We start from the raw sequence: 25450 nt of genomic DNA, 5'->3' as shown, positions 1-25450 counted from the left end.
ATATATAAACAACATATTCAATCAAAGAAATCATCATTTACTTTATCTCAAATCTTGTTCAAAATTTTTCCTCCACAAAAAAAAAATCAATCTTCTTTTTAAATATTCTTCAAAGGCAAAAACTCCGTAGTCGTATTTGTGAGACGGATATCTTATTTGAGTCATCCATGAAAAAATATTATTTTTTATGCTAAGAGTATTACTTTTTATTGTGAATATGGGTAAGGTTGACCCGTCTCACATATTAAGATCCGTGAGACGGTCTCACACGAGACCCACTCTTCTTCAAATTAGTCATATATTTATTTCTTGTACTACAAATATTTTGTTTGAAGTTTGGAAGTAAATAATGACAAAGTTTCTTGTTATGCTAAATTATTAACTTAGTTTTGAATCTTGATTATTATTTTATTTAGTTTTATTCTTGAATTATTTAAGCTAGATTTTATATTTGTAATATATTACACTTACACTGATATTGTTTTAATTCAATTTGAATATATGTTCTAATTTTTTTGCATTGTACTTAATATTCACAAAAAAACCAAAATCGCAAACCAACCTCAAACAATCACTGTAAAACAACTAATTTTACATATAAAACCGTGATTTTTTAAAAAAGATCAACCGATTGCATATCACAATTCGATTTGAATTTAAAAACAAATGGTAAAAACTACACCTTATAAACAGCCGATGAACTTTATGACAACAAAAACCAGAAAACACATATGACACTTGAATTTTCAAGAAATACTAAATGACACCAAGTGTGGGACTATCGAACCTAAATGCAGCACATGACATGAGGAAAGTCTTGCAAGTAGCAACAGACTTCCACAGGTAGTCATACACTAGCACTGCCCTGCGCATTTTTGCCATATATACCACCTACTATTGAGATGCCTGCACATAAGTTTCAATACAATGACTGTTATTTTTATATTTTAGTGTTTCTGTAACATCTTAATGTCATTTTCTTTAGGAAAAAAATTCTTGATCCCAAAAGTAAACATAACTCATAGAACTCGATTTTCTTAGGAATGAATTATTAGAACAACGATGCGAATCTGTACATAAAACTAGAGTAAGATCTAAAATTGAGTGAACAGAATGTCACAAAGGTTGTAATGTATGTCAATTGAAGCATACAAGCAACAAGCAACAAGCAGCAGGACATGAAAAGTTAGTCCGTTTCATAATAAGCTTGTCCTATCCATCTGCATTCCTCCTCCCTAACATGCCTGCCTAGTTTATAGAAAAATCGAATCGAGAGGAAATGTTACTCCGTTTTCATCGAGCAACAAGCGGCAGGACATGAAAAGTTAGTGCAAGTTCCATCCAACTAAGAGCATTGGAAAGTAGGCATGATTGTAAGGTTAGCTGCTTAAGTCGCTGAAGAATTCTGCTGGTATGGATGCAGGGCAGGGCTTCTTTGCTACAAATTTGTACTGATTCAAGAAAGAAAACATAGCGTTAGGATCGGCCAACCTTATAGTTCATCTAGAATCTTGAAACAAAACAAGACCAATCAATTGTCGCAGGTCTAATTATGAATTGATACATGATGTAAAGTAGTTTGCACTCTTGGTCTGTGATAGCAATCATGGATGGATGCACCACAATCTAAAACATGTGTATTTTTCTGGTCATTACTAAAATTGATAAGAGATACACTAGTTTTATAGTGTTAGAAACTTAGCATACCTTATGCTGGCTATATTTCTCTCTAACGGCCGGTAGATTAGAATTTTGGTTGTTGCAGCAAAGGCCATGTAATGCCCAAACACACTCATGTAATTCAGAGACCTGGTAAAGAGTATAATGTTGAAGGGTTGGATTCTGCATTAACATAAAAAGAGGTCAGGTCGTGCTATGGATTAAAATCTTTGGTAGAGTAAGGTGAAAATAAATATCCCAAGTGCAGTTTATGGTAAATTTGTAATTCTATTCAACAACATACCCAAGGCTTCTTGGAGGGGACAAGAATAAACTTTGCCAAGAAAATTGATGAAGCTGCTATCAATGAAGGGGCAAAACAGAGCATACTGTACTCCATAAGAGATAATTCTGCAATGTAGTTGGCCAAGCACTCCAAATGCAGTAATGGGGCCTGTGATGACAGCATTTTTAAGAACATATTAATCTATTGCTCTTGTAATCATAGTATCGATGCATATGTATTCATACAAATGATTGGATCTGACAGAAAGATAGTTGGCAGTGGCATCACGCATTCAAAAAGAACACAAATGCTGTGGGATATATTTCTCAAAATTCTAGAGTAAGATGCAGTTTCATATTTAAAACAAGTAGTATCCAGAGGATTGATACCTCGTGAATGCCTTGTGCAACACGAACAAATCTCCTAGAATAAATTACAACATGAAAAGAATCAGCACCAAACATATTAATCTAATAGAATTCTTTCAGTTTATAAATCAAAGGATCACCTCAAGAAACATTTAGCTGTAGGTGCTGTCATCTCAAATTTCAGGTAATTCAATACAGCGGATTCCATTTGCAAAACCTGATTTTAAAGTGCTTAAATTATGCAATTATTCATAGAAAGGTTCTCAAAGCAAGGAATGGAAAGGAAAAAACGTACCTCTTCCTTAAAGTATGTGTTATCAGTTATGTAACAGAACTCTTCAACCTGAGGCGCACAAATCTCTTCATATTTGCTGCAATGTACAAGTTCATATTTTTCCAATGTCGTAAAGACAATAATGCGAAGAAGAATGGAGACAGGAAAATTGGAAATGCTGTAGCTTACGAAGCAATCATCATGCAAGCCACGCCAAGCAACTGCAACCGTTGCCTATCCATGACATTTCCCGAAAGATAACGATCTATATAGTTAACAGTTAGATATAATGTGTCAGGAACAAGCCTGTATTCCTCCGCAACCTGTAATAAATTTGTCGTTAGACAGAATATTCTCAAAAACAACACAGATTAGCATATCTAAAAGAATCTTAAACTACTTCAACAATACAAAGGTTAATGAGACCTCGACAAGCCAATCAACAAGAATCGCTCTCATGCTGCTATTGATGTCCTTTTGGATCCTTTCCATGAAGTTGGTAGCTGGCCTTTTCTTTGCCTAACATACAAATATAAGCAAAACATTGTGTGGGTAAAGGTCAACAAACTCATAGCTTCTCAGCTGCTCAAACTTTATATGCATCATTATAATTTGCGTACCTCAGATGCTCTCAAGTGCTTGTAAATATCACATGCAATGGTTGCACATAATCGAGGATCCTCTAGATTCCCATCGACATCAACAATCTTATCATTTGATTCTATAGCTGCGAGTATGTCTCGTTTGCATGCATTCCCTGTGAGCATCCAAAAGACAAAATGGCTTACATACAAATCAATAGGGATTTTTAGGTTTGTAAATTATAATATTAAATTCATAGGAATTAAAAAAGGAAAATAAAGCAAAAAAATATAGAAGCAAAGTACAAAACCTGCTATTTCGACATGCTCTGAAATGCAAAGCATGTTCGAGGCCTTACGCTCGATTGAATCAACAGCTGCTATTACATTACTATCCATGTATTCAATATCTGGACTTTTCAAAGAATCGCAGCTTGACATCGATTCATCCATGGAAACAGAGAATCCATCAGATTGGTCGGGGCAAATGTTCATGGTTTGTGGAACGAACACCACCTTCGTCTTGGAGAGCAGCACATCACTTTTTGGAAAAGAAATAGCTTTTGTCAGAGGATCGTCATTCTGTTTACCTAAGGAGGATGGAGGTGGAGCATCCCCGGAGATGTTGACGTTTGTCGAAGACAAAGAGCCCTTTTTCTTGATGCTTACAAGTTTTGCAGTACATGGTACCTGAAGAATTCACCATGTTTATCAATCTGTAGCCCAAAAAAAATTCATCATGTTTATCCTATATATGTTGGCCTGAGAACTCTCACAGTAAGGAACAAAACAGCAAGAAATCACAATCATCCGCTTTCCCTCCAAACGAGAACCCTCAAAAATTTGGACAACTAATTGACATCAAAAGGCGATATTCCAAAAACCCAAGAGAAGGTTAAAATGCAAGCATACAGATTCAAGCCCTTTACACGTGTTTTTTAACATTTTTCTTTAAAGAAAACCGTAAAGGAAAATCCCATTAATTCACACGTCGTAGCTACGGAAATTCAAGATCGAAAATTCAAAATCACCCATCGGACGTATGATTTTGAAATGATGAAAAAAGACGATGGAATCATGTAAAACAATCACACTTCACATGCAAATCAACTATTTACAACGAAAAGGCTGATTATATCAACAACACGTACAATTTTGGATGATTCTGGTGGGAAACTCCGAGTAGGATTGATGGACCCGGAGCCATGCCTCTGGTTAGTGATATTAGCAAGGGCCGGGCGCTTCTTCCCCGCCACCCCAGACGCAACCTTCCCAAGATTATCCCCCGCCGACGAAGAAGCGTGACGCTTCGCCAGAGACGACGTCGTAGCCGACGTCACCGACCTCCTTCCTCCGGCAGCACTCGCCATGATTACCAGAATCCGAATACAACAACGGAAAGGAAACGAAAATTCAACTGAAAACCCACGATTCCAAGACAGAAACGAATTCGAATTCGAATTTATTATCAGGGTAAGTAATTGAATTCGAATTATGGAATCAATCAAGGGTTGGATTACAGAATATATTGGGGTATAATTATGGTTTTGAAGCGCGGAAGAAGGGGGCATGATTTTGAATCACGGATCCATCTCGACCATTGATTCGGGGGCTCAAAGAACCACAGATCGATCTGGACCGTTCATCCGGGGCTCCAAGTATTCGTTACGGAGCGGACAGGGTGGGGCCCACGAGAGCTGTGTGTTTGAATCGGTGTGAAATTAAACTTACGTGTGGGTGAGTGAAGGACGAGATCTGATTGGGTGGTGAGGTGACCGGCTGGGTGACTCAATTTGAATTCGAATTTTGAACCCGAATCTGCTCTGCGTTGGAAAAGCAGTAGTCGCTTTAATTAGTACGTTGTCCAAATTGGCCTATCCAATGCATACAGAGTTAGACAAAATTACATGTAAGAATTAATTTAATATTATATTATATTATATTAAAAAATTAAATAGAACGATTTTGATCCAAATAATAAATAAAAAGTTTAAATATTGTATGATATTTATTTAAAATTAGTGAGCTGATCGTGACGACTTATTCGTTTCGAGTGCTCGTAAAGATAAGTATTCGATAATGTTATAGTTTTTCTACGTGTTTTCATTTTTAGGTTATGAAAAATTCATTGGAAACTTTTTTTTTGTATCTTACAAGATGACAATAAATTATCAACATTTCCTTTTTCAGATTATTCAAAAATTGCTTGGACGTCATATGATTTTAAATACATTCATAGGACGTTTGAAAGCTATGTTCCAAGTCAAATTCGGACCGTATTAAGACAATAAATAGAACATTTACGGAAGTGATTCACAATAACGAATTCCACTAGTGTCAACAATAGAAATGTTTAGATTCTTGTCAACAAGAAATGAAAGATTTATGATCTATGCAGTTGATGCGACACAAAAAAAAATGTTGAAAGTTTCATATATTTCCGATGAAATTCCAGGCTTTTCTGCCTCCAAGGAAAATTATAGACAAATACATTATAGTTTCTTGAAGACTCGGAATGTAATAATAAAGAATGAGATGATAAATTAAAATATAAATATAATATAATTATTGTTTCACTCTACTTAAGGTAAAACTTGAGCCGAACACGAGATAATATTTTTAAGTTTATCATATTAATGCGGATTAATGGATGATACACATGCATTTTTCTGGTAAAATCAAGAGACTTAATTTCATATAGAAGAAATATTCGTCTTCTGAAATTGAGAATTCCTCTGGCACTAAATAGGGATAAATGAACCTAAAAAATCTTGCTAAAAATCCATCAAATGCCATTTCACAGATACTGGTTTCCCTGCTCTTTCATCACTATACAGAGTTAAAACAAGTACAACATTTCAAAAACCATCCTTTTTTTTTTCTCCTGTCTGATTTAGAAATGGGATAAAATTAACTCAACGATATCAAATAAAGCTTGCCTCAGTCAGACCGAGCAATCGATCCAATGTCTTGAGACGAAACCATGCTTTCGTATCCACCCCGTGCACCAGGCCGGCAGGTCTGATCAACTACGCCATCTCCAATATTCGTGTGAGTAAAACGAACGAGTAGAACATAACCCCATGATTTCTTTCACGTCGGTCTCTTTTCATGCCTGATCTGAGGAACGTACTGCAACTGCCAGAATCACTCCCATATTAACCTAAACCAGATTTAGTCCCGGAGACAGGTCTGAGCATTGGGTGGCCCAGAGAAGACGGAGAACCAGATGAAGGGTTGAATGCATTAGAGTTCGAAGAAGATGGGTGTAAAGCTGAAAGGGGCAGCCTCGGTCCCAGCCCATATGCCCCCTGTTGCCCGAGGGGCATACGAGGGTGGATAGGTTGATTATTGCTGTACCCGGAAATGAAAGGTTGCTGAGATCCTGGTTGCCTGTTATTTCCTGCAGCGTTGTCGTTCAAATTGGTAGCACCTACGCCAGGTACAGCAGTTGGTCGAGATGGTACACCAGATCCAAACTGAGCCGACATCATGAGGCCCCGTTCTGCTGAGATCCTCTGCCTTGCCCGTTCCATCTGTTCACATTCCCTCATAAGCATGGTCTCCACCTCTGCAAACTGCTTCAGCTTAAGCTCTAATCTCTTCAACTGAGAGCACAAATTTGTCAGATTTTCAATTGCGATATCAAGGTGCTAACGTTTAAAAATACACTTTAATACAAGTGAACACGAATCATGAAGCATTGACAGCTTATCTAATATCTACCTTCTCAATACATGAAACTATGGACAGGAAAACACAAGTATATGAGACCCTGGCTTTCAGTGTATCGTACTTCTCTATCCACCAATTCATCCACTTAGTCCTATATTTCAATACCACGAACTTATGGGACATAAAGCCAGTATGATAGTGACGTCGTATCCCAAACCACCCAAATCCATGATTAATTTTTAAAAAACCAAAACAAAGAGAAAAGAGAGAGAACTGTGAAGAATGGGACACAGTACAAATAAAATTCAATAGGGAACTTCCCAAGTTCGGACCAACTTTGGACTGGGACAGAATAGCACACAAATTTTTGGGATCCTAACCTGTTTATTTTTCTCAATTTTATGGTGAGCTAAAGAAATCAATAAAACCAATTAAGCTATTTAGTTGCTAGTGAATGGTGTCAAAGATACTAATCATGAGAGGATGGTGTGACTGGCTTTATTTGGGAAGTAGATGAGTGCATGGCATAGCGATTAGACGATATCTGATGATATGAGTTTGTTAGACTGGTGTTGTTCAGTAGTACTAAAAGACAGGAGAGAAGATGCAACTGGAAAATTTTTCAGCTAGAATCAAAATGGATTATATTTTTCTGCAAGAATTTCAATACAAAAATAGCAGCTTCTATCTATAGAATAGAATAACATTGTCAATTGTCATAAAACAATAAAAGCATCTTCAGTTCCCATATAACATGAATCGTTCAGGTTGGTTTTCAGAAGTACTATAATCCATGAATCATTAATACCACAAGTTCAAGGGAGGAAATACAATCTACAGCTCAGTCCATCCAAAAGTGAACCAGGCTAGTACCTGATGGTTTATAATATTAGCAGATAACCTTTGGATTTCACGCTCTTCGTGATCAGCGAAAAGTTTTGCCTTTAAAGCGGCGGCAGCAAGACCGTATTTTGCAGCAGTTCTCACTCTTTCAGCAGATAATGGAACAGCTTCAGTATCATGTTCGCTCCATGGACCTTTAGTGAATGTCGCTCAGAAATATCATACAAGGAAACGAGAATAATGCCAAACAAGCAACAACATACCTTTCTTGCTACTATTCGTGATTTCTTCATGAGGGGTTCCATCCTTGCTTCCATCCTTAGATAATTCAAGCAAGGCTGCGTGGGCACATGCAGCAGCTACTCTTGGTCCCATTGCAGAGGCTAGGAAGGCAACCTAAGACCATCAATTGAAACATTCGTTATTGGAACATGTGGGAAGTGAAAATGCCACAAGAACATGTGTGCGAGAAAGTTGATGATCCAAAAATAGAAATGGAGTTTAAAATGAGTAGAAACAAGGGCAGAAAGAATTGACAAGTTCGAGGCATTCACAGAAAAAACAGAAAAAGAAATTAAAATTTAGAAACAAAATGAAATGAGTGGTAGGGGCACAGTCCACATCTATTTATAAAGCAGGACTCTGTGGGGTGGTCTCTTTGCTCAACATTTTTGGCTTTTCCCAAAATAACCTCCATTCTCTTTAACTTTGATTCTATTTTAAATGAAAGATGCTTGATAAACATTTCGAATTTATATAAACAATTATAATACATCATTTTCTTTTAAATTTCATTTTTATTTTAATTTTTTCCATAATTATTTGATTTATTTAATTTTCATCCTAACCCATAATTCCATGTCGATATTGTAGCAGGATTATAAATAAAGTTGGCAAACAGCCTAGAAAGACGAGAAATGCATTTTCATGGAAGGATTGGAAAATAATAATATATAGATAAAATAGAAGAAACGAGGAGGGGCAGAAGACACAAAGGGGATAGCTACACAGAAATTACATAAGCATAAGTTCTTGAAAACCACCTACCAAGTTCATCACTGGATTCCCAGAATTTGTAATCGGGACTTTGCTTTCAGAATCATACATTCGTGAGTTGAATCCTATACCATGAATGAAATGAATGATAACTGTGGTTTATCGAACCTCCTCAATATTCATAAAAGAGAACCATTTGAATAGCAATACCTACCATTTGAATTCGGTATTGATTTTCCAAAATCATCACCATTGCACATATTTGATGAACCAGAAGTAGTTGGGACATCGATATTGTCAAGGGGAGCGGAATCTAGAGGAAGTCGCACGAAATGAAGGAGGCACTGATCTTTTGATTTCGTACCAACATGATCCGCAATTTTACTCCAGTTTTCTTCATACAGCTGCATTCCCTCGAGCAGCAGTAACGTTTCCTGGTCACTCCAGCTATCCCCATCCACATCCCTGAAATATTTCATGAAACTGACCTTCATAAAATCCAGGCTGGAGTGACCAGCGACAAATCTTCCCTCATGATAGCAATCCACACACAACAGCACATCAGCCTGTCGAGAATAATGGTTAACTACAAAGACCAAATAGCATTAATACAAAGCATCAATCTTTTAGACACGCCTATAGAATGTTTAATAGATGCAACAGGTGGCGGCAAGTATTATAATTCATGGATTGGCAAGAAGCTACAACATAAAGTAACAAAAGAAAGTTCCAATCTGACAAAACTTGTTCAATACGACATGTACTTATGTAACGTATTACAAAAACAATAAAAGACAAACAAAATGCTTGAGGAAAGAGGGTAAAGTTGCAAATATGTCAATTACCACTTTCTGTGACTGATAGTACGCGGTAGATATAGAACAAGAACAGTAATTGCATTGATGATCGGATAATTGCTCTCGGATGGAACTTTCAAAGTCAGCGTCCTCATCACACTGATGTGCAAGTTCTGGATAGACATCAGTTGCCTTCAGCCTATACTTGGGCTTGTCAAATTGGATCAAACTATCGATAGATTTCAAAGCATCTGAAGGCACGCGAAGTTCACCATTTGATTCCTCGCATAAGTATGTCCCATCCTTCGGAGCCTCATGCTTAAGAGGTGTTGCACAATAGTTGATTATCCCCCAATGAACAAGAAACCGAAAAACTCGATTTGTATCATCAGTATCAAATCCAGTTGCTAGTCCCTCACAATCAGCAATAGATAGATGCTTTTCCGGATTCTCCATATACTTGGCTACTATGCAGTTGCGACCCTCCATGTACCTCTCTGGAGTATGTTCTGCTGACCTACCAGAGAAAAAAAGTGGCACCACTTGTCGCTCCAATCGATGTACTGAATTTGGGGAAAACCAATCTGCTTGTAAGAAGAATCAAAACAAAATATCTTATTACATCAGCAGTCCCATTTCAGTAAAGTCAGTTGTGACAAATTGCAACCAAATGCGCCTCAATAATCCACATGAAGAAATGAAAGGCAAGCAGATGATCTAAAGTGAAAATCCATCAAAACAATAAAAGTGAAAGCAAAATACGCGTAATCGCGTAGGTATAGTTTTATCCACAAGCTCTTAAAATCAAGTTTTGGAGATATTATAATGCTTGCAGTTTGCAACTAAATTTAGGCATTAAAAATTGAAGTAACTTAAAGGATGAAGAACCAATCAATCACTCTAAAATTGGATATTAATAGGGTAAAATTATGATATTTCAAATACAACACCACCACTAATTCAATTATTTTCTCAAAATATATCCACCATGTACTTCAGAATGGACTAAAATAACCCTAATTTTCTGTTTTTAAAGAGTTGTTTGGGCAAATATCTTTATTCAATTATCCAAACTCATGAACTAGTGTACATTCACTTCGTTCCAAAAAACGAGACGCAAGAGCATTAGAGAAGAGAAATGAGTCACCTGCATGTGCAGGCACAACATGCACACGACATGCACTCCCAAGCCTTTTAGTAACCCCACGGCCAGGAATTACCTTAGGAGGCTTGACCACATAAGACCCAACCCCACTCCCGCTTGCAGTATCCTCCAATGAAGCCCCTGATAAAGCTGAACTATCCCGGGGTACGGCAGACAGCGCCAGCAGCTGCCCATATGATACATTCTCCAACATAGCAAAACCACCATGCCCCTGATCTCTGCTCTCGCCATTCCTTGCAGCCCTCTCCGCTTCCACAATTTCGAAAACTGATGAATGTGGTCTATTAACCAGTCTTTTGATCGCAACTGGGAAATGACAAATTTTCAATCCACCGTCCATCAAATTTTCACTCTCTCTTTCTCGCGATATCTGGGAAATCCTATCTGAGTTCTGATTGTGAGGATCATCATCAGTTTCAAGGTGATTTTGGGGTGGGTCCAGATCGGGGTCTTCATCATCCTCATTGTCCTCAAATGCATCTTCTTTCTCGGGCTCTTTTAGCTTAGATTTTCGGGCAGCTGGGTGCTCTCTTTTTCTTTTCCTCCACCTCGATCTTCCCTCTTAAAAACCACAAAGAATCAAACCAAATGTTAATCTTTTACAATTAAATGTCACATACAATCCTTAAAAAAGCATATCCGTATAAATTAAAGCCCTTCACTTCAAATTCACATTTCTTCATCTTAGCTAACAGAACTTTACACATCAAAAAACAGGCAAATCTCAAATTTAACAAATAATCACATTCGAACAACACAACCAAACACCCTAGCTTCAAATTCACAAAAGGTCTCTCACCCTCAGAGTTTCTACACAAACAAAAACCAAAGAAAACCCAGAAAATTCCACACACAAGCGGGCCAAACAAACACTAAAAAAATCTCACACATCAAACCAAACCCCCGTACGCACAGGTCTAGCTCAGTTCCACAAAACCCACATACAAATTACAGCAAAACAACAAAGATCCGTTAATCCCGAGATTAATTCGACAAAAAGGACACAAACGTACAAGGATAAAAGGAAAAAAATTTGAAGTCACCTGAGGTGGAAGCTGGCATTGCTGGGGAGAATAAAAAATGGATTTTAGGAATTTGGAAGGCGCGAGGGTTTAAGGGATGGGAAAAATTCCTGGTGGGGTCTGTGTGATTGGTGAGGTGGAGAGTTGAGGTTTTGGAGAGTGAAGTGTGTGTGTGGGTGCGTGAAAGAGAGAGGAGGACGAGGGGGAATTCTCCTTTGTCCTTCGGGGGACTGGCAACTTCTTAGGGAAATTTCACAGCTGGTTTGCAATTAATCCCATTTCTTGGACTAATCTCACAGCTGAGCCCCTCAATTCTTACAAATTTATATTTCTGCCCCTTTCATTTATAAGATTTACAATCCTATAAAAACTATATGTACGATTTTTTTTTATTTCAAATATATTGCAGGTCGTTTATAGTCTATCTGATATCAAGATTTCACGTCATATTTCTTGGTTAAGAAGAAAGAAAATCAAATACATATAAGAAATTGTTATACATATCATATTTTTTGGGCAAAAACTTGTGTGAGACGGTCTCACAAGTTGTATTTTGTGAGACAAATATCTTATTTGGGTCATCCATGAAAAAATATTACTTTTTATGCTAAGAGTATTATTTTTATTGTGAATATCAGTAGGGTTAATCCATCTCACAGATAAAGATTCGTGAGACAGTCTCACAAGAAACATACTCTATTTTTTAATACACCATTATATTTTTATGCAAGTATATTTATTTAGAAATAAACAATTTATTTTTGGGAAATAACTATTTTTGCATTGATGACATAAATAGCAAATATAATAATCAATGCACCTTATTAGTCTTTCCATTTTCACTTAAAAGGGTATTTTGAATTGACAAAAGAAAATATATTTTTATGCAATTCCAACCATTTATTATTGGATTTGAAATTAAAGTTAGGTACCAAAACTTATTTGCTTGATAGCAATGTACATGGTTTTCATAAAAGGTTAATTAATAATTTCATGTTAAATTTATGCATTTATAAATTAATCTTGTGTACAATTTTTTTTGAATATTTTATGTGATTTTTTATTGACGAAAAAATTAGAAATTATATTGAAATTAAGAATTTTAGATGTTTAATTAAAAAAACTTATAGTGACTAAAATAATTATTTAAATTTAATAGATTTTTAGATTAAAAAAATCATTTTTATATACATAAAATCCCTTAAACCCTCAAAAAAGATTTTAGGAATTTGGAAGGAGGGAAAGCTTAAATATTTTTATTGAAAATATATTCTAAAATTATAATGAGTAGTTCTCTTGTGAAACGGTCTCACGAATCTTAATCTGTGAGACGGGTCAACCATACCGATATTCATAATAAAAAAGTAAGAGTGAGTCTCATGTGAGACCGTCTCACGGATCTTAATCGGTGAGACGGGTCAACCCTACCCATATTCACAATAAAAAGTAATACTCTTAGCATAAAAAGTAATACTTTTTCATGAATGACCCAAATAAGAGATTTGTCTCACAAATACGACCCGCGAGACCGTCTCACACAAGTTTTTGCCAAAAAGTAATACTTTTGGCATAAAAAGTAATACTTTTCATTGATGACCCAAATAAGAGATCTGTATCACAAAATATGACCCGTGAGACCGTCTCAAACAAGTTTTTGCCAATTATAATTTTGATAACAATTCAAAACATAATTGGTTTTTTATTCAAAAATAAATAAAATTGGTAATGTAGTGTAAATTATAATTGAAAATTTGAATTGCATATTTTTTTTGGAAATTATTGCTTCGTAACTTTTTTGTGACTGATATCGTAATTTAATATAAGAAAAAGGAAAAATATATATTTGAGTGGGATTTGTGAGACGGTCTCACGAATCTTTATCTGCGAGAGGGGTCAACCTTACTGATATTCACAATAAAAGTAATACTCTTAGGAGTAGGTCTCATGTGAGACCGTCTTACGGATTTTAATCTGTGAGACGAGTCAACACTACCCATATTCACAATAAAAAGTAATACTCTTAGCATCAAAAGTAATACTTTTTCATGGATGAACCAAATAAGAGATCCGTCTCACAAATACGACCCGTGAGACCGTCTCACACAAGTTTTTACCTACTCTTAACATAAAAAGTAATATTTTTTCATGGATGACCCAAATAAGATAGCCGTCTCACAAAATATGATCCGTGAGATCGTCTCACACAAGTTTTTGAATATATATTTTATGATAAAAAAATAGTAATAATAAATATTTTAAAATAAAAATTATCATGGCCATTAGCCTCTCCGGGCTGAGGGGGCCTTTTACTGTATGCAACCGTGGAGAACGACATATTCCGCCATGAAAAGGCCAAAGGCCCCGTCTCCTCCGCTCACCAATCCGCCGCCGTCGACGCCTCCGACGCCGCGACAACCTCTATCCCTTACCAAACAGCTCAGACCCATTTCCAAAAAAGCCCGAAACATCCTCCGAAGCTCTCAAGTAATCCCCACCTCCACCGAGCCTGTAGCGTGGACGCCTCTCAACATAAACAAGTCGGAGCTCTATTTGCCCCTTACGTTTCCCACGGGGCAAACCTTCCGGTGGAAACAAACAGGACCGCTACAGTACACTGGGGCCATCGGGCCACACCTCATATCCCTCAAACAACTCAAAGATAATGATGTGGGGTATTTTTTCCATTTCACGGAGGATGAAAATGCGGCAAGAAGGGATCTTTTTGATTTTCTGAATATGGGTATTTCGTTGAGTGAGTTGTGGGAGGGATTTAAGGGTTGTGATGAGAGGTTTGCGAAGCTTGCGGGGTTTTTGGAGGGTGCTAGGGTTCTGAGGCAGGACCCTTTGGAGTGTTTGATGCAATTTATTTGCTCTTCGAATAATAATATTCAGAGGATAACTAAAATGGTTGATTTTGTCTCAAGGAAGGGGAAGTTTCTGGGATGTGTTGAAGGGTTTGATTTTTTCGAGTTTCCGAAGCTGGACAGCTTGGTGTTGGTGTCTGAAACTGAGCTCAGAGAGGCTGGTTTTGGATACAGGTCGAGTTAATTCTATGCATTTGAGTATGGACTTGCATTTGGTTGTTGGTTTCGTTGTGTTTGCTTTTAGGCATGTTACGATCACAAGCATTGATGTCCAGTTGGATGTAAAACTTACTGCTTTTTGGTTTTTCGCTAATTGAAATATCCTTGGCCCTGCCTAGAGGTCTGCTTGATATTTTCTGGTTTCTGGTACTTAATGGTGTTGTTAACTTCCATGTGTTTGCCTCTCAGCGTGAATGTTTACAATGGGACTGGATATTGATTAACTTTGCTTGCTCATGATTTTTCATGGTGTCATGGAGAAAGTTCACAGTAGTCGCCTTCTTGAATTTAGTAACGTGAAAAAAAGACCCCGAGGGGACGAAAATCCTTTGACTTGACCCTTGAAAATTCCTTCTTGTGACTCTAAAGATTTCTCATGTATAAGGCTGTTTGGATGAATGCTTTTGAAATATGTTCAGAATACATCTGCTTCTATATTTTCTTTGAAATTTTGTTAGTGATTTACTTAATTAAGCTGATGTCTTCATGCAGAATTTATTTTTCATTCTAAAACACATCAAGTCTCTGGCTTTATTAGAATAATCTACTTCACTCCTACTGTTGAAGTACGGAAGTTTGATTACGTGGATGTAAGAAAAGACTTCGTTTATAATTTTATTTTAGTTATGCACCGTTGTATGGAGACATTTTGTGAGGAGCTTTGATATCCAGGATCATAAATTGTCTATGTACTAGACATTTTAATTCCTCTCCCACACCATTACCTTGAGCTTGAGACTGAGCTTCAAACTAATTTGCATCATTTGTGTTTTTGAACCTATCCCGCTGCGTAGTGAGAAGAGTAAATAGTAAATGGATGCATTTGGACATGACCATCCTTCTTTTTATTGGTTCAAAAATTTTATCACCGATACAGAATGAGTTTTGATATTTCTGTAACTTGTACAACTAACGTTGCATTGATAGATCATGGGATACATCTGATTTAATGAGTTTTCTATATTCTGTCGGGAAAATGAGCAGGGCGAAATATATTGTCGGCACTGTGGCAGCTTTGCAATCAAAACCTGGTGGAGGAGTGGAATGGCTTGATTCGCTTCGTAAATTGGATCTTCAAGACTCAATTGACGGGCTCTCTAGCTTACCTGGGGTTGGTCCAAAGGTCGCCGCATGCATTGCTCTCTTTTCTTTAGATCAACATCATGCCATTCCCGTGGATACTCATGTGTGGCAGGTGAGCAATTTAAGAAGCCTTTTCTTTATATTCAAGAGGCTAGTTTGAGCCCATTCGACCAAGCTCAGTCACATTATTTTTTTGCCTCTATTGCAGATTAGAAACCATTATGACATTGTACAATAAACGTAATCGCTCTATGGATCCTACAACCTCTTTCTTTAATTACACTTTTTAAAGTGTCAAGAAAGGGGAAATCATATATGATTTCAGAACTGTCACAAGCATTGTTGAATGCTCTTTTTAAGTTTAAATGATTTTTCGATATTCACTTTGCTTGGTATAAAGACCTGACCTGTTTAGCAAACCAGATTGTGTTTATTTCAATCAGGGTTGCTAATCTCAAAAATATATCTTCTCGATGAGAAGATTGCTACCAGGTATCTCGTTCCTGAACTGGCGGGCACCCATTTGACACCAAAAATCTGTCGTCGTGTCTCTGATGCTTTCGTGAGCAAATATGGGAAATATGCCGGTTGGGCTCAAACTCTACTCTTCATTGCTGAACTTCCTTCTCAGAAAGCAATGTTGCCATCAAGCTTCTGGGAAATAGGGGGAACAAAGCTCAGCTAAATTTCAAGAAAAGGCAATGGCCAATTAAACAGTCCAGTGGTTGAGCTGTTGGCTTTCTTCTACATAGATTGCGGATAGGAGCCCCCTTAGTGCATGAACGTGAACTTTTTTCCCCGAGAACAATAACACGAAGGAAAAGGATCTAGTAGATTACATCTACCATTTCTTGAGTGAATGATTGATATTCATAGAATTTGGTGTCTGAAGACGGAGAACGCCATCTTGTAAAAGCTTTAGTTTTCGATATTTCAAGGGTGAAGATTGGCAGCAGCTTCTTGCCCGTTTTATTTCTTTGTAATTATTATGTTACAGATGAGAGAAACTCGGAATATATTACTATGATTTTTCAGGAAAAATTTTGTGTTTAAGTGCCATAATATTATTATGAAGGAAGGGGCTGACTTGGTCTATGGTTTATTCTCACAAATATCATGACCTTCAAATTCAACAAAATATAATCTTTTATTTTCAAAAATCATTTTCACCTAAGTCAAAAACTTATATGAGACGGTCTCACGGGTTGTATTTTGTGAGACGGATCTCTTATTTGGATCATCCATGAAAAAATATTATTTTTTATGTTAATAGTATTACTTTTTATTGTGAATATAGACAAGGTTGACCCGTCTCACAGATAAAGATTTGTGAGACCGTTTCACAATAGACCTACTTTTCACCTAATCTTTGCATATTCTACTATTAATGATTATTTTTAAATGATTCTTAATCTCACACCAAAATTATTTTACAATTTAACCCGATAAAATATTTTTTCATAATTTTATAATATTTAATAAATGATTGAAAAATACATGATGTGTGAGTATAAATTTATCATATTTTGTTCGTGGGATAGTACGATGAAGGATGGTGATAACATAATTATTTTTTAACTCAAATTATTGTGAAACTTATTATGATTTTTGCAACTTTTTGATGTTTCACCCAAATTTGTATAAAAGATCATCAGTTGCTAAATACCATTAAGGATTCGGTTGGTTTGAGAAGAAGGTCGCATGATGGTGGAAGTTGACCTACGACCCATGATCGATAAACGTGGAAGATGGCCAGTGCTCGGGAGAATTGAACAAAAACTTAAGGAAATCATCATAAAGATTCTCTCGACAAATTCTACAACAAAAGCTCTACAACAAAAACTTATATAAATTTTTAATTTCAGTTCATCTTTAGTTTATCACAATTTTCTTATCATATTTTTTCAATCTTTTCTGATTCTAGTTGTTAAATGTTTTTCCAATTCATAACAACACAATTAAATTAAATGTTGTTCATGGATTTTTTTTTTGTTGTTGCAAATTTCATCAGATTCTTCATTTAAATGCTTAGTTTTTGTGATTTACCAAAAAAAGTTAGAATCAACAACCGAATCAAAATTCACATCGTTTGATTGAATAAGTTAGATTAATCACAAATTTGATATGATCACGTGTCTGACACGTCCGTGTAATTTATGTGCAAACACTGCCTAAGTCAAATCGAAAATTATGCAAGATATTAATCGGCAATTATATTACATTTTTCAATATAAAAACTCCGATTATATTTGTAAAAATAAAAAAAAAATAAAACCAAACATTACCCAATGGTTATTGGGTTTGATTTCGCAATAGGCCGAGCCATCTACATCAATAACCCGACCCGACCCGACCCGACCCGTCAGAACACTGCCCTTTCCCAAATCAACCACGCCAAATACGCAGTAGAAACCATTGATTTCCCCTTCCAAAACCCTCAGAATTCACTCTCCCCTGAAACTCAATTCACCATTTCTGCGTGTGAATCCACTCTCCCAGGCTAAAATGTCGGTAAGTATAATGTAATTATCACCATTTCTGCGTGTTTTGTCAATTATCGGATTTTTCGTTGCATTGATCAGTTGCGTGGTTCAAATTTCAGATCTTTGAGTATAATGGAAGTGCGTTGGTGGCTATGGTGGGGAAGAATTGCTTCGCGATCGCCAGTGACCGGCGGCTGGGGGTGCAGCTGCAAACTATCGCCACGGATTTTCAAAAGATCTACAAAATCCACGATAAGCTTTTCATAGGTTTAGCGGGCCTTGCCACCGATGCTCAAACACTGTAAGTCTTTCTCGTGAGTAATCTAAAGCGTTCGTGTATTATTAATTTATTTTGGGGTAAATGTTGTAAGTAGTGCATTCAGTGGAAGGTTCAAAATCCGAAGCTTGATGTAAAATACCTGTTGTACCGTATATATCTGCTTAGGGCTGGGTACAACATCTGAATCTTGATATACACGTTAAGCTTGGGATTCTAAGAACTTTGAGTTGATGTGGAGATGGAAATGCAAGATATATGCTCTGGAACTAGAGTAAGATGGTCAAGTTTGTGGAAGAATGTTTATGAACCTGTTTCATTTATTTATAATATTATGGCTGTAGCTGTACTTTCTTTTGTAAATGTTCGGGGTTACGTTTTAACAACCATGGGATGTTCACGTCATTTTGTGAGGCTAAAATTGGTTGTTTGGACCACGGATTTTAAAAGTTTAAAAAAGACTGATAGTTACTAACTGAGATTCTATTTTTCTTTGGTGATGTTCAGTTATCGATTATAAACTGTAATAATAATTCTTATAATCAAATCATTGATGTAATCTAGATACATATCAAGCCCTTCTAAGCCTCTCCTCTCTGGCGATGTGCATGTACTTGGTCTACTTTGGATTTTTTGAATATTGACTTGTAATTGTGGGTATGATTGATTTCATCTGAAGGTATCAAAAACTTGTGTTTCGACACAAGTTATATCAGCTACGAGAAGAAAGGGACATGAAGCCTGAAACTTTTGCCAGCCTCGTATCTGCTGCTCTCTATGAGAAAAGGTCGGTAACATTGTTTGACGGTGCATATCTTCCGTTTGCAAGTGTCAATTATGGATTATATGGTGATTGAAACTATCATAATTCACAGTTGTAGAGTACGACTCAGAAGATAGTAATGTATATCACAAATGTACTTTTAAGTCGCTACTCTAGTTTTTCCCTGGCTTTGTGTCATTTCGCCTTTGTTCTTTGTTGTGGATTACTTTCCGTCACTAGATTGGCGAATAAATACGGTGCATGATTGTAAACGAGTAAATCTGAGAAGATTATATAATTCCTTCATTTCCTGTCTAATCTTCTTTTTCCCCGTTAGGTTTGGTCCATTCTTCTGCCAGCCTGTTATTGCTGGATTAGGGTATGAAGACAAGCCCTTCATTTGCACTATGGATTCTATTGGGGCCAAGTATGTCAAGACTTGTTTCTTGTTCATTTTATGAAAATGATCAGTGTTTTATGCCTTTTGAGCAAAAGAAGCAGTACTATATGTGCAAGTTTAAATATTTAGTATTAATTCAAAATTGTGATTTGTGACATAATGTTAATATATCTTATGTTCATAAGCTACTTTTGTAGAAAACATGAGTTTTCCTTGGCAAATTTCCACGACTTTAGAAATTAGGTATTCATTTCACCTTTGTGTTTTCCATTCTTTTTTCTGTTGTTTAGGTAGACGACTGGAAGGAGAGCAACAATTAGGCTAGAAGTATCAGAAATTAGAATATTTTCATGAGCAATTCTTCAATTCCTTATGAGTTGTAGTGTTGTACTGTTGTTCCTCATTTTTGAGCTTGATGACACCCGATGCAATTGATTTGTTACCCATTCACGTGTTGCTATCACATTAAAAAAGCTAAAACCCAATCTAGCATTTTAATGTAATGCTGATTTCTGATTAATGTTGTTAGATACTACATGTTTTTTGCTTAAACGAATGTTTCCAAAATCTCTGGTGTTTAAAGTTCTGTTTCATTAAATTCAGGGAACTTGCCAAAGACTTTGTTGTTGCTGGCACTGCCTCAGAATCATTATATGGTGCCTGTGAATCGATGTTCAAGCCAGATATGGTTTGTCACTTTTCTTGCTCATATTTTTTGTTATCACTATTCTCTCTCGTGTATTTAGTAAGCTTCATGCTTTATTCACTCATTTTTTGTCATAGTATTCTTCTTTTTTGTAGACTTAGTAAAGTAATGCAATAATTGAAAACCAAAAGAAATAGTACATTTTGATGTCTTTAGGTCTAGTCCTTCCATGAGGCCATTGTTTAAGTGGAATATTAACCAGCTCCCTATATAGCTTTCCGTTCAATGAGAGAAGTTAAGTTGAGTCAATGACATTCACTAGAAAGCCTTGTGTCCTAAACTCCTATTTGATGTTTAGGCAAAACCATAACTTATGCTTTCCCTTAATTCAATATCATCTCTCTTCCACTTCCCTCATATTCATTTGCTTAATCGGCATGGCCTCTCCCGGCTCCTCTTAATTGTCATTTCCCATACCTTGAGATCATAACCGAAAGCTATAATACCGTCAACTGAAATTTGGTATAGAACCAACTACAGCATCACGATACCTTTGAGCACCACAATATCCATTTCATGTGCATAATCTTTGATCTTACTACGGCCCTGGATTCATTGTCAATAATTACAGTTTTATGCTTAACTAGTTTTAAAAAACCATGTTAGTTATTAATTATTTTGCCCCTGATTAATTTTCTTCAATTCTAAATTCCATGAAAATTGGGGTACCAGCGACAACCGTGTAATACAAACAATAAAATAACCCTGCGTAAGGTCCAAATTGTAGTGTATCCCTGTATTTAGCAATACTACTATTGTCCCCCTTTGGTTGTCCAGTTTGCAGCTTCAAATGCCAATCAAGGTTTTATTTATTATAAAAGTGATACTAATTTATTTTCCGTGTAACCTTTGGATAAGAATTCCCTAGTTTTATTTCATGGGAAAAATTATAGTCCTTTGAATCAAACCATGTCAATGAGCCACTGAATTTATTTTGTCAGTGAAGAGTGAGGCTAACTGATAAGCCTAGCTATTGTGCAGGCCAAAGTTTTCACATTGGTCATTTTGTTTAAAGTTAGTTTTAATCCAATGGTTTCAGCCAAGTAACTTACTTCGTTACACATATCCAGGAGGCAGAAGAATTGTTTGAGACCATCTCACAAGCTCTCCTATCGTCTGTAGACCGAGACTGTTTGAGTGGCTGGGGAGGCCATGTTTATCTTGTGTAAGTGTTCTTTTGATCACATATCATTCTCTTGGCGGCAATCATAGTTGTTAAACAGTTGTCAATTTTCTATCACAAATTTTATGTTGTTACAGCACACCAACTGAAGTTACAGAGAGAATCCTCAAGGGAAGGATGGATTAGGTTTCACAGTACGGTATGCCTATTGCTGCCTGCACACTTTATTCTCGATCTATCATGTGTCCTCGAGTCGTGGAAACTTTGTTTCGTTTGAATATAGAAGGAAAAACGAGATGTATTCTCTGAACATCAAGAATAGAGTGCCGCATTTATCGTCTCTGTTGTCTTTTGATATTCTTAAAAACAGACAGACTGGTTCTTGTAATGTTGAACTTTGGTTACTGTTTGAGAAATATTTAAAGCCCAGCAGTAGATCAGTTGGCGATTTTTATAATTGACAATGCCTTCCCTTTCTCTGGTTTCTTGAATACGTTTTATGATCGACCAAATTGGGCATTAGTAAACGAGTCTCTCACTTAATATATAATACAGATACAGATATACAAATAAATAAAATAAATATCTATTATTTTTAAATAATATAGATTGATATATAGAATAGGTTCCACTAACTTGATTGATTTTAGATTTTGGTTAATTAAAATTTCAAAGTTTGGTTTTGGTACACTAGCTTTTAATTTTCGACTGTTTTGGTTCAATTGTTGATATGATACAAGAAAATGTTGACAATGATGTAGAAAAATTCTCATATGATTTCAAAAATTGTTGACTTGTCTATTGTCATGTCAGTAGTTGGATCAAAATAACCGAAGTTTATATGTTATTGTACAAAAAGCACTCTTTGAAAACTTAATAGTTTTCGATAAGTCATTTCTTCGGACAGAAAAAGATTATGGAAACATCTACTCGAAATCTCACTTGTCAACATATTTTCTAAAATGGGTTGAACCTCCATTACACAACCGAAATCTCTTCGGGTACAAAAAGTCAATACCATTAACCAATCTTTACATTTTTAACTAACTCAAACTAGTCTGAAATTAAACGCATGTATCATTCATAGTTACTCAATTATCCATTTAGTAGCAGTTTGCACAAAGTCATTGATGAAAAGTAATCGATAAGAGTGGTTTTGAAACTACTACTAAAACATTAGAGAAATCGAAGAAGTTTATAGCATCTGTTTATATAAATTGTCTCCAAAGAAATTTAGATCAATAGAAGCTACTCACTGCATTTTGTTTGTAAAAATCATTGCCAAAATGATTCAATAGGAATGGTTATATGAACTAATCCTAAAAGTTAAGAGTAATAGAAGCGGTTTATCAAATCCACTTGAACCATGCTATAGGTTGAATAAGAGTCATTCACCTCAGCTGGTCATTGGTAAACTTCAGCTTCATTAAGGACTAGAAAGCAAATGATTTATGAATTTTTGCATGCTACATTTGTCTCTCGGTTTGAACCTAAGAAAGTTGATGAAGCCCTAGCTGATCCTAATTGGATAGAAGCTATGTAAGAAGAATTACATCTATTTTAAAGAAATAATATTTGACATTTAGTTCATAGACCTTCATCTCAATATGTCATAGGTACAAGAGAGGTTTATAGAAAAAAGAACTAGATAAGAATGGTACTGTGATTAGAAATAAAGCAAGATTAATTGCACAAATATTCAGACAAGAAGAAAGAATAGGTTTCAATGAAACTTTTTATATTGTAGCTAGATAAGAAGCTTTTAGGATCTTTCTTGCTTATGTTGCCTTAAAGGATTTCAAATTTTATCAAATGGATGTTAAGAATGCATTATTGAATGGCTTATTACAGCAATAATTATATTGTATATAAAACAACATTTGATGTTGTAAATCATGCATTAATCGATAATGTGTTTCATAAGAATGATCTGAACAGATCAACTAACTCAAACTGTGTGAAAAGTTTCTAAACTGATGAAGGATAAGTGTAAGATGATTATGATTGGTGAGATAACATTTTTCCTTGGATTACAAGTCAAGCAGCTTGATAATGAATCTTTATCAATCAAGCTAATTATACCAAGGAACGTATCAAAAAGTGCGGTATGTTGGAGAATAGTTTTGTATATGAGTTCTTCAATCAGACTGGATAATAATGAAAGTGGACCTTAAGTTGAGGTATCTTTATTTAGAGGTCTGATTATTGGATCACTGTTGTACTTAACTGTTAGCATACCAGATATCATTTTTTTGTCTATATACGTGTAAGATTTCAAGCAAATCCTAATAATCAAATTATATTGCTACAAAGAGAATATTGAAATATTTTAAAGTTACTCAAAATGTTGGACTCTGGTATTCAAAAGATTTCTGTCTCAATTTAATTGGATTTTCAGATGCTGAATATGCAGGCAGTAAAATAGACAGGAAGAGCATAATTGTAACTTGTCAGTTCTTAAGAGACAGAATGATCTCTTGGTTCTGCAAGAAGCAGATACTATAGCAACATCACACTAGTAGAATTTTGGGTTTTTACTTCGCCACTAGTTACTTCGGCGATTGTTAATAATGAAGTAGTATATACCAATCAACTTCGGTAATAATATCGGCGAAGTAAAAAATTATTTTTTACTTCACAATTTTAAAAACACGGGCTTCACTTCTAATTTTTTGTAACATTTTACTTCGATAGATTAGTTTTGATGAAGTAAAAACTTTAAAAAAATTTAAAATTTATATTTAGTGAAGTAAAAAAATGAACCATAATTTTAATTAACTTCCCTTAAATTATCTCTTGATCCATCGAGATCCTTATTGAAAAAAATCGAGATTTGCAGATACATACTTGTAGATTCGTGTATATACTTGTGGATTTGTGGATATATACTTGTGGATTCGTGGATTTTCATTATTTTTAGATGGATAATTTATGAATCAAATTAATATATAAAAGTTATATATGTGTGTATGTGTGTACATAGTGTATTATTATATATTAATTAAATTATTTTGATAAAATGATGAGTGTATTTTCACTTCACTATTTTATTAAATTAGTGTGATAGTAATCAAGAATTACTTCGTTAAATTAGAATTGTGTTGCAATAAAATATGATTATTTACCTCAACACTAATTAAATGATGAAGTAATAAAATACAAAATAACTCTTCGTATTAACATTGTGTCGAAGTTAAAGAAAGAGAATTTACTTCACCACAACTCAATTATTGTGAAGTCGTTTTCTATTAATTACTTTACTATATACAAACAAATGAAATTTTTTAAATATACTACTGCATCATTAAAGGTAAATTGTGAAGTAACAGTCTTTGTGAGAAATTTAAAAAAATTGACGACGGTTTAGCGAAATATATAAACACCGTCGCTAATTAGCGACGCGTTTTGTAAAACTGTCGCTAATTAGCGACGTTTTTTTTTGTAACTGTCGCTATAATAGCCGTCACTAACCTAAATCGGCGACGGTTAGTAAAAAACTGTCGCTAGTAGCAACGATTACAAATAGCCGTCGCTAATTAGCGACGGACATCGGCGAAAGTTTACATAACCGTCGCTCGCTAAGTAGCGACCGTATCTCACAACACCGTCGCTAATTAGCGACAGTTTATTTTACACCGTTGCTAATAGCGACGGTTTTATCACAAACCGTCGCAAAGTACCTATAAAATGCCACCCTTCTACCTATTATCTCCACACACCACTTCACATCTTCGCTCTATTGTTCTCTTCTATCCGATTATTGTTTCGCTTTATGGTAAATATTTTAGCTTTTATTTTTAATTTTAGATCATGAATTTTATTTTTTTTCCTTTATTTTATCATAAAGTTAAAATATTTTTATAAAT

General features: G+C 35.5%; 4 protein-coding genes across 4 annotated transcripts; 2 read left to right on the top strand and 2 right to left on the bottom strand.

Annotated features, from left to right (window-relative positions):
• Positions 1–1034: 1034 nt before the first annotated feature.
• Positions 1035–4721, bottom strand: LOC140975109 (cyclin-A1-4-like). Its single transcript, XM_073438643.1, has 11 exons — positions 4320–4721; positions 3480–3858; positions 3208–3344; positions 3014–3106; positions 2777–2910; positions 2609–2684; positions 2454–2530; positions 2335–2368; positions 1964–2113; positions 1708–1842; positions 1035–1451 (listed from the first exon to the last, which is right to left on the bottom strand). Exons 1-11 carry the CDS (start codon positions 4536–4538, stop codon positions 1380–1382), a joined length of 1506 nt encoding a protein of 501 aa, XP_073294744.1. The 5' UTR covers positions 4539–4721; the 3' UTR covers positions 1035–1379.
• Positions 4722–5970: 1249 nt separating this feature from the next.
• On the bottom strand, positions 5971–11912 carry LOC140975108 (SWI/SNF complex subunit SWI3C-like). Its single transcript, XM_073438642.1, has 8 exons — positions 11688–11912; positions 10627–11205; positions 9528–10063; positions 8897–9248; positions 8734–8807; positions 7950–8082; positions 7717–7880; positions 5971–6776 (listed from the first exon to the last, which is right to left on the bottom strand). Exons 1-8 carry the CDS (start codon positions 11704–11706, stop codon positions 6327–6329), a joined length of 2307 nt encoding a protein of 768 aa, XP_073294743.1. The 5' UTR covers positions 11707–11912; the 3' UTR covers positions 5971–6326.
• A 2034-nt stretch (positions 11913–13946) lies between these two features.
• Positions 13947–16787, top strand: LOC140975107 (N-glycosylase/DNA lyase OGG1-like). The gene is made up of 3 exons (XM_073438641.1): positions 13947–14704; positions 15734–15944; positions 16314–16787. The coding sequence occupies exons 1-3, from the start codon at positions 13980–13982 to the stop codon at positions 16515–16517; spliced, it is 1140 nt and encodes a 379-aa protein (XP_073294742.1). The 5' UTR covers positions 13947–13979; the 3' UTR covers positions 16518–16787.
• A 1351-nt stretch (positions 16788–18138) lies between these two features.
• LOC140975106 (proteasome subunit beta type-3-A-like) lies at positions 18139–22041 on the top strand. The gene is made up of 7 exons (XM_073438640.1): positions 18139–18343; positions 18435–18616; positions 19272–19379; positions 19693–19782; positions 20359–20443; positions 21532–21626; positions 21722–22041. Exons 1-7 carry the CDS (start codon positions 18338–18340, stop codon positions 21768–21770), a joined length of 615 nt encoding a protein of 204 aa, XP_073294741.1. The 5' UTR covers positions 18139–18337; the 3' UTR covers positions 21771–22041.
• The last annotated feature ends 3409 nt before the right edge of the window (positions 22042–25450 follow it).

Source organism: Primulina huaijiensis, chromosome 4 (genome assembly GCF_012295235.1).
Source record: "Primulina huaijiensis isolate GDHJ02 chromosome 4, ASM1229523v2, whole genome shotgun sequence".
Taxonomy (NCBI): Eukaryota; Viridiplantae; Streptophyta; class Magnoliopsida; order Lamiales; family Gesneriaceae; genus Primulina; species Primulina huaijiensis.
This window is presented reverse-complemented; position numbering and strand designations above follow the sequence as displayed.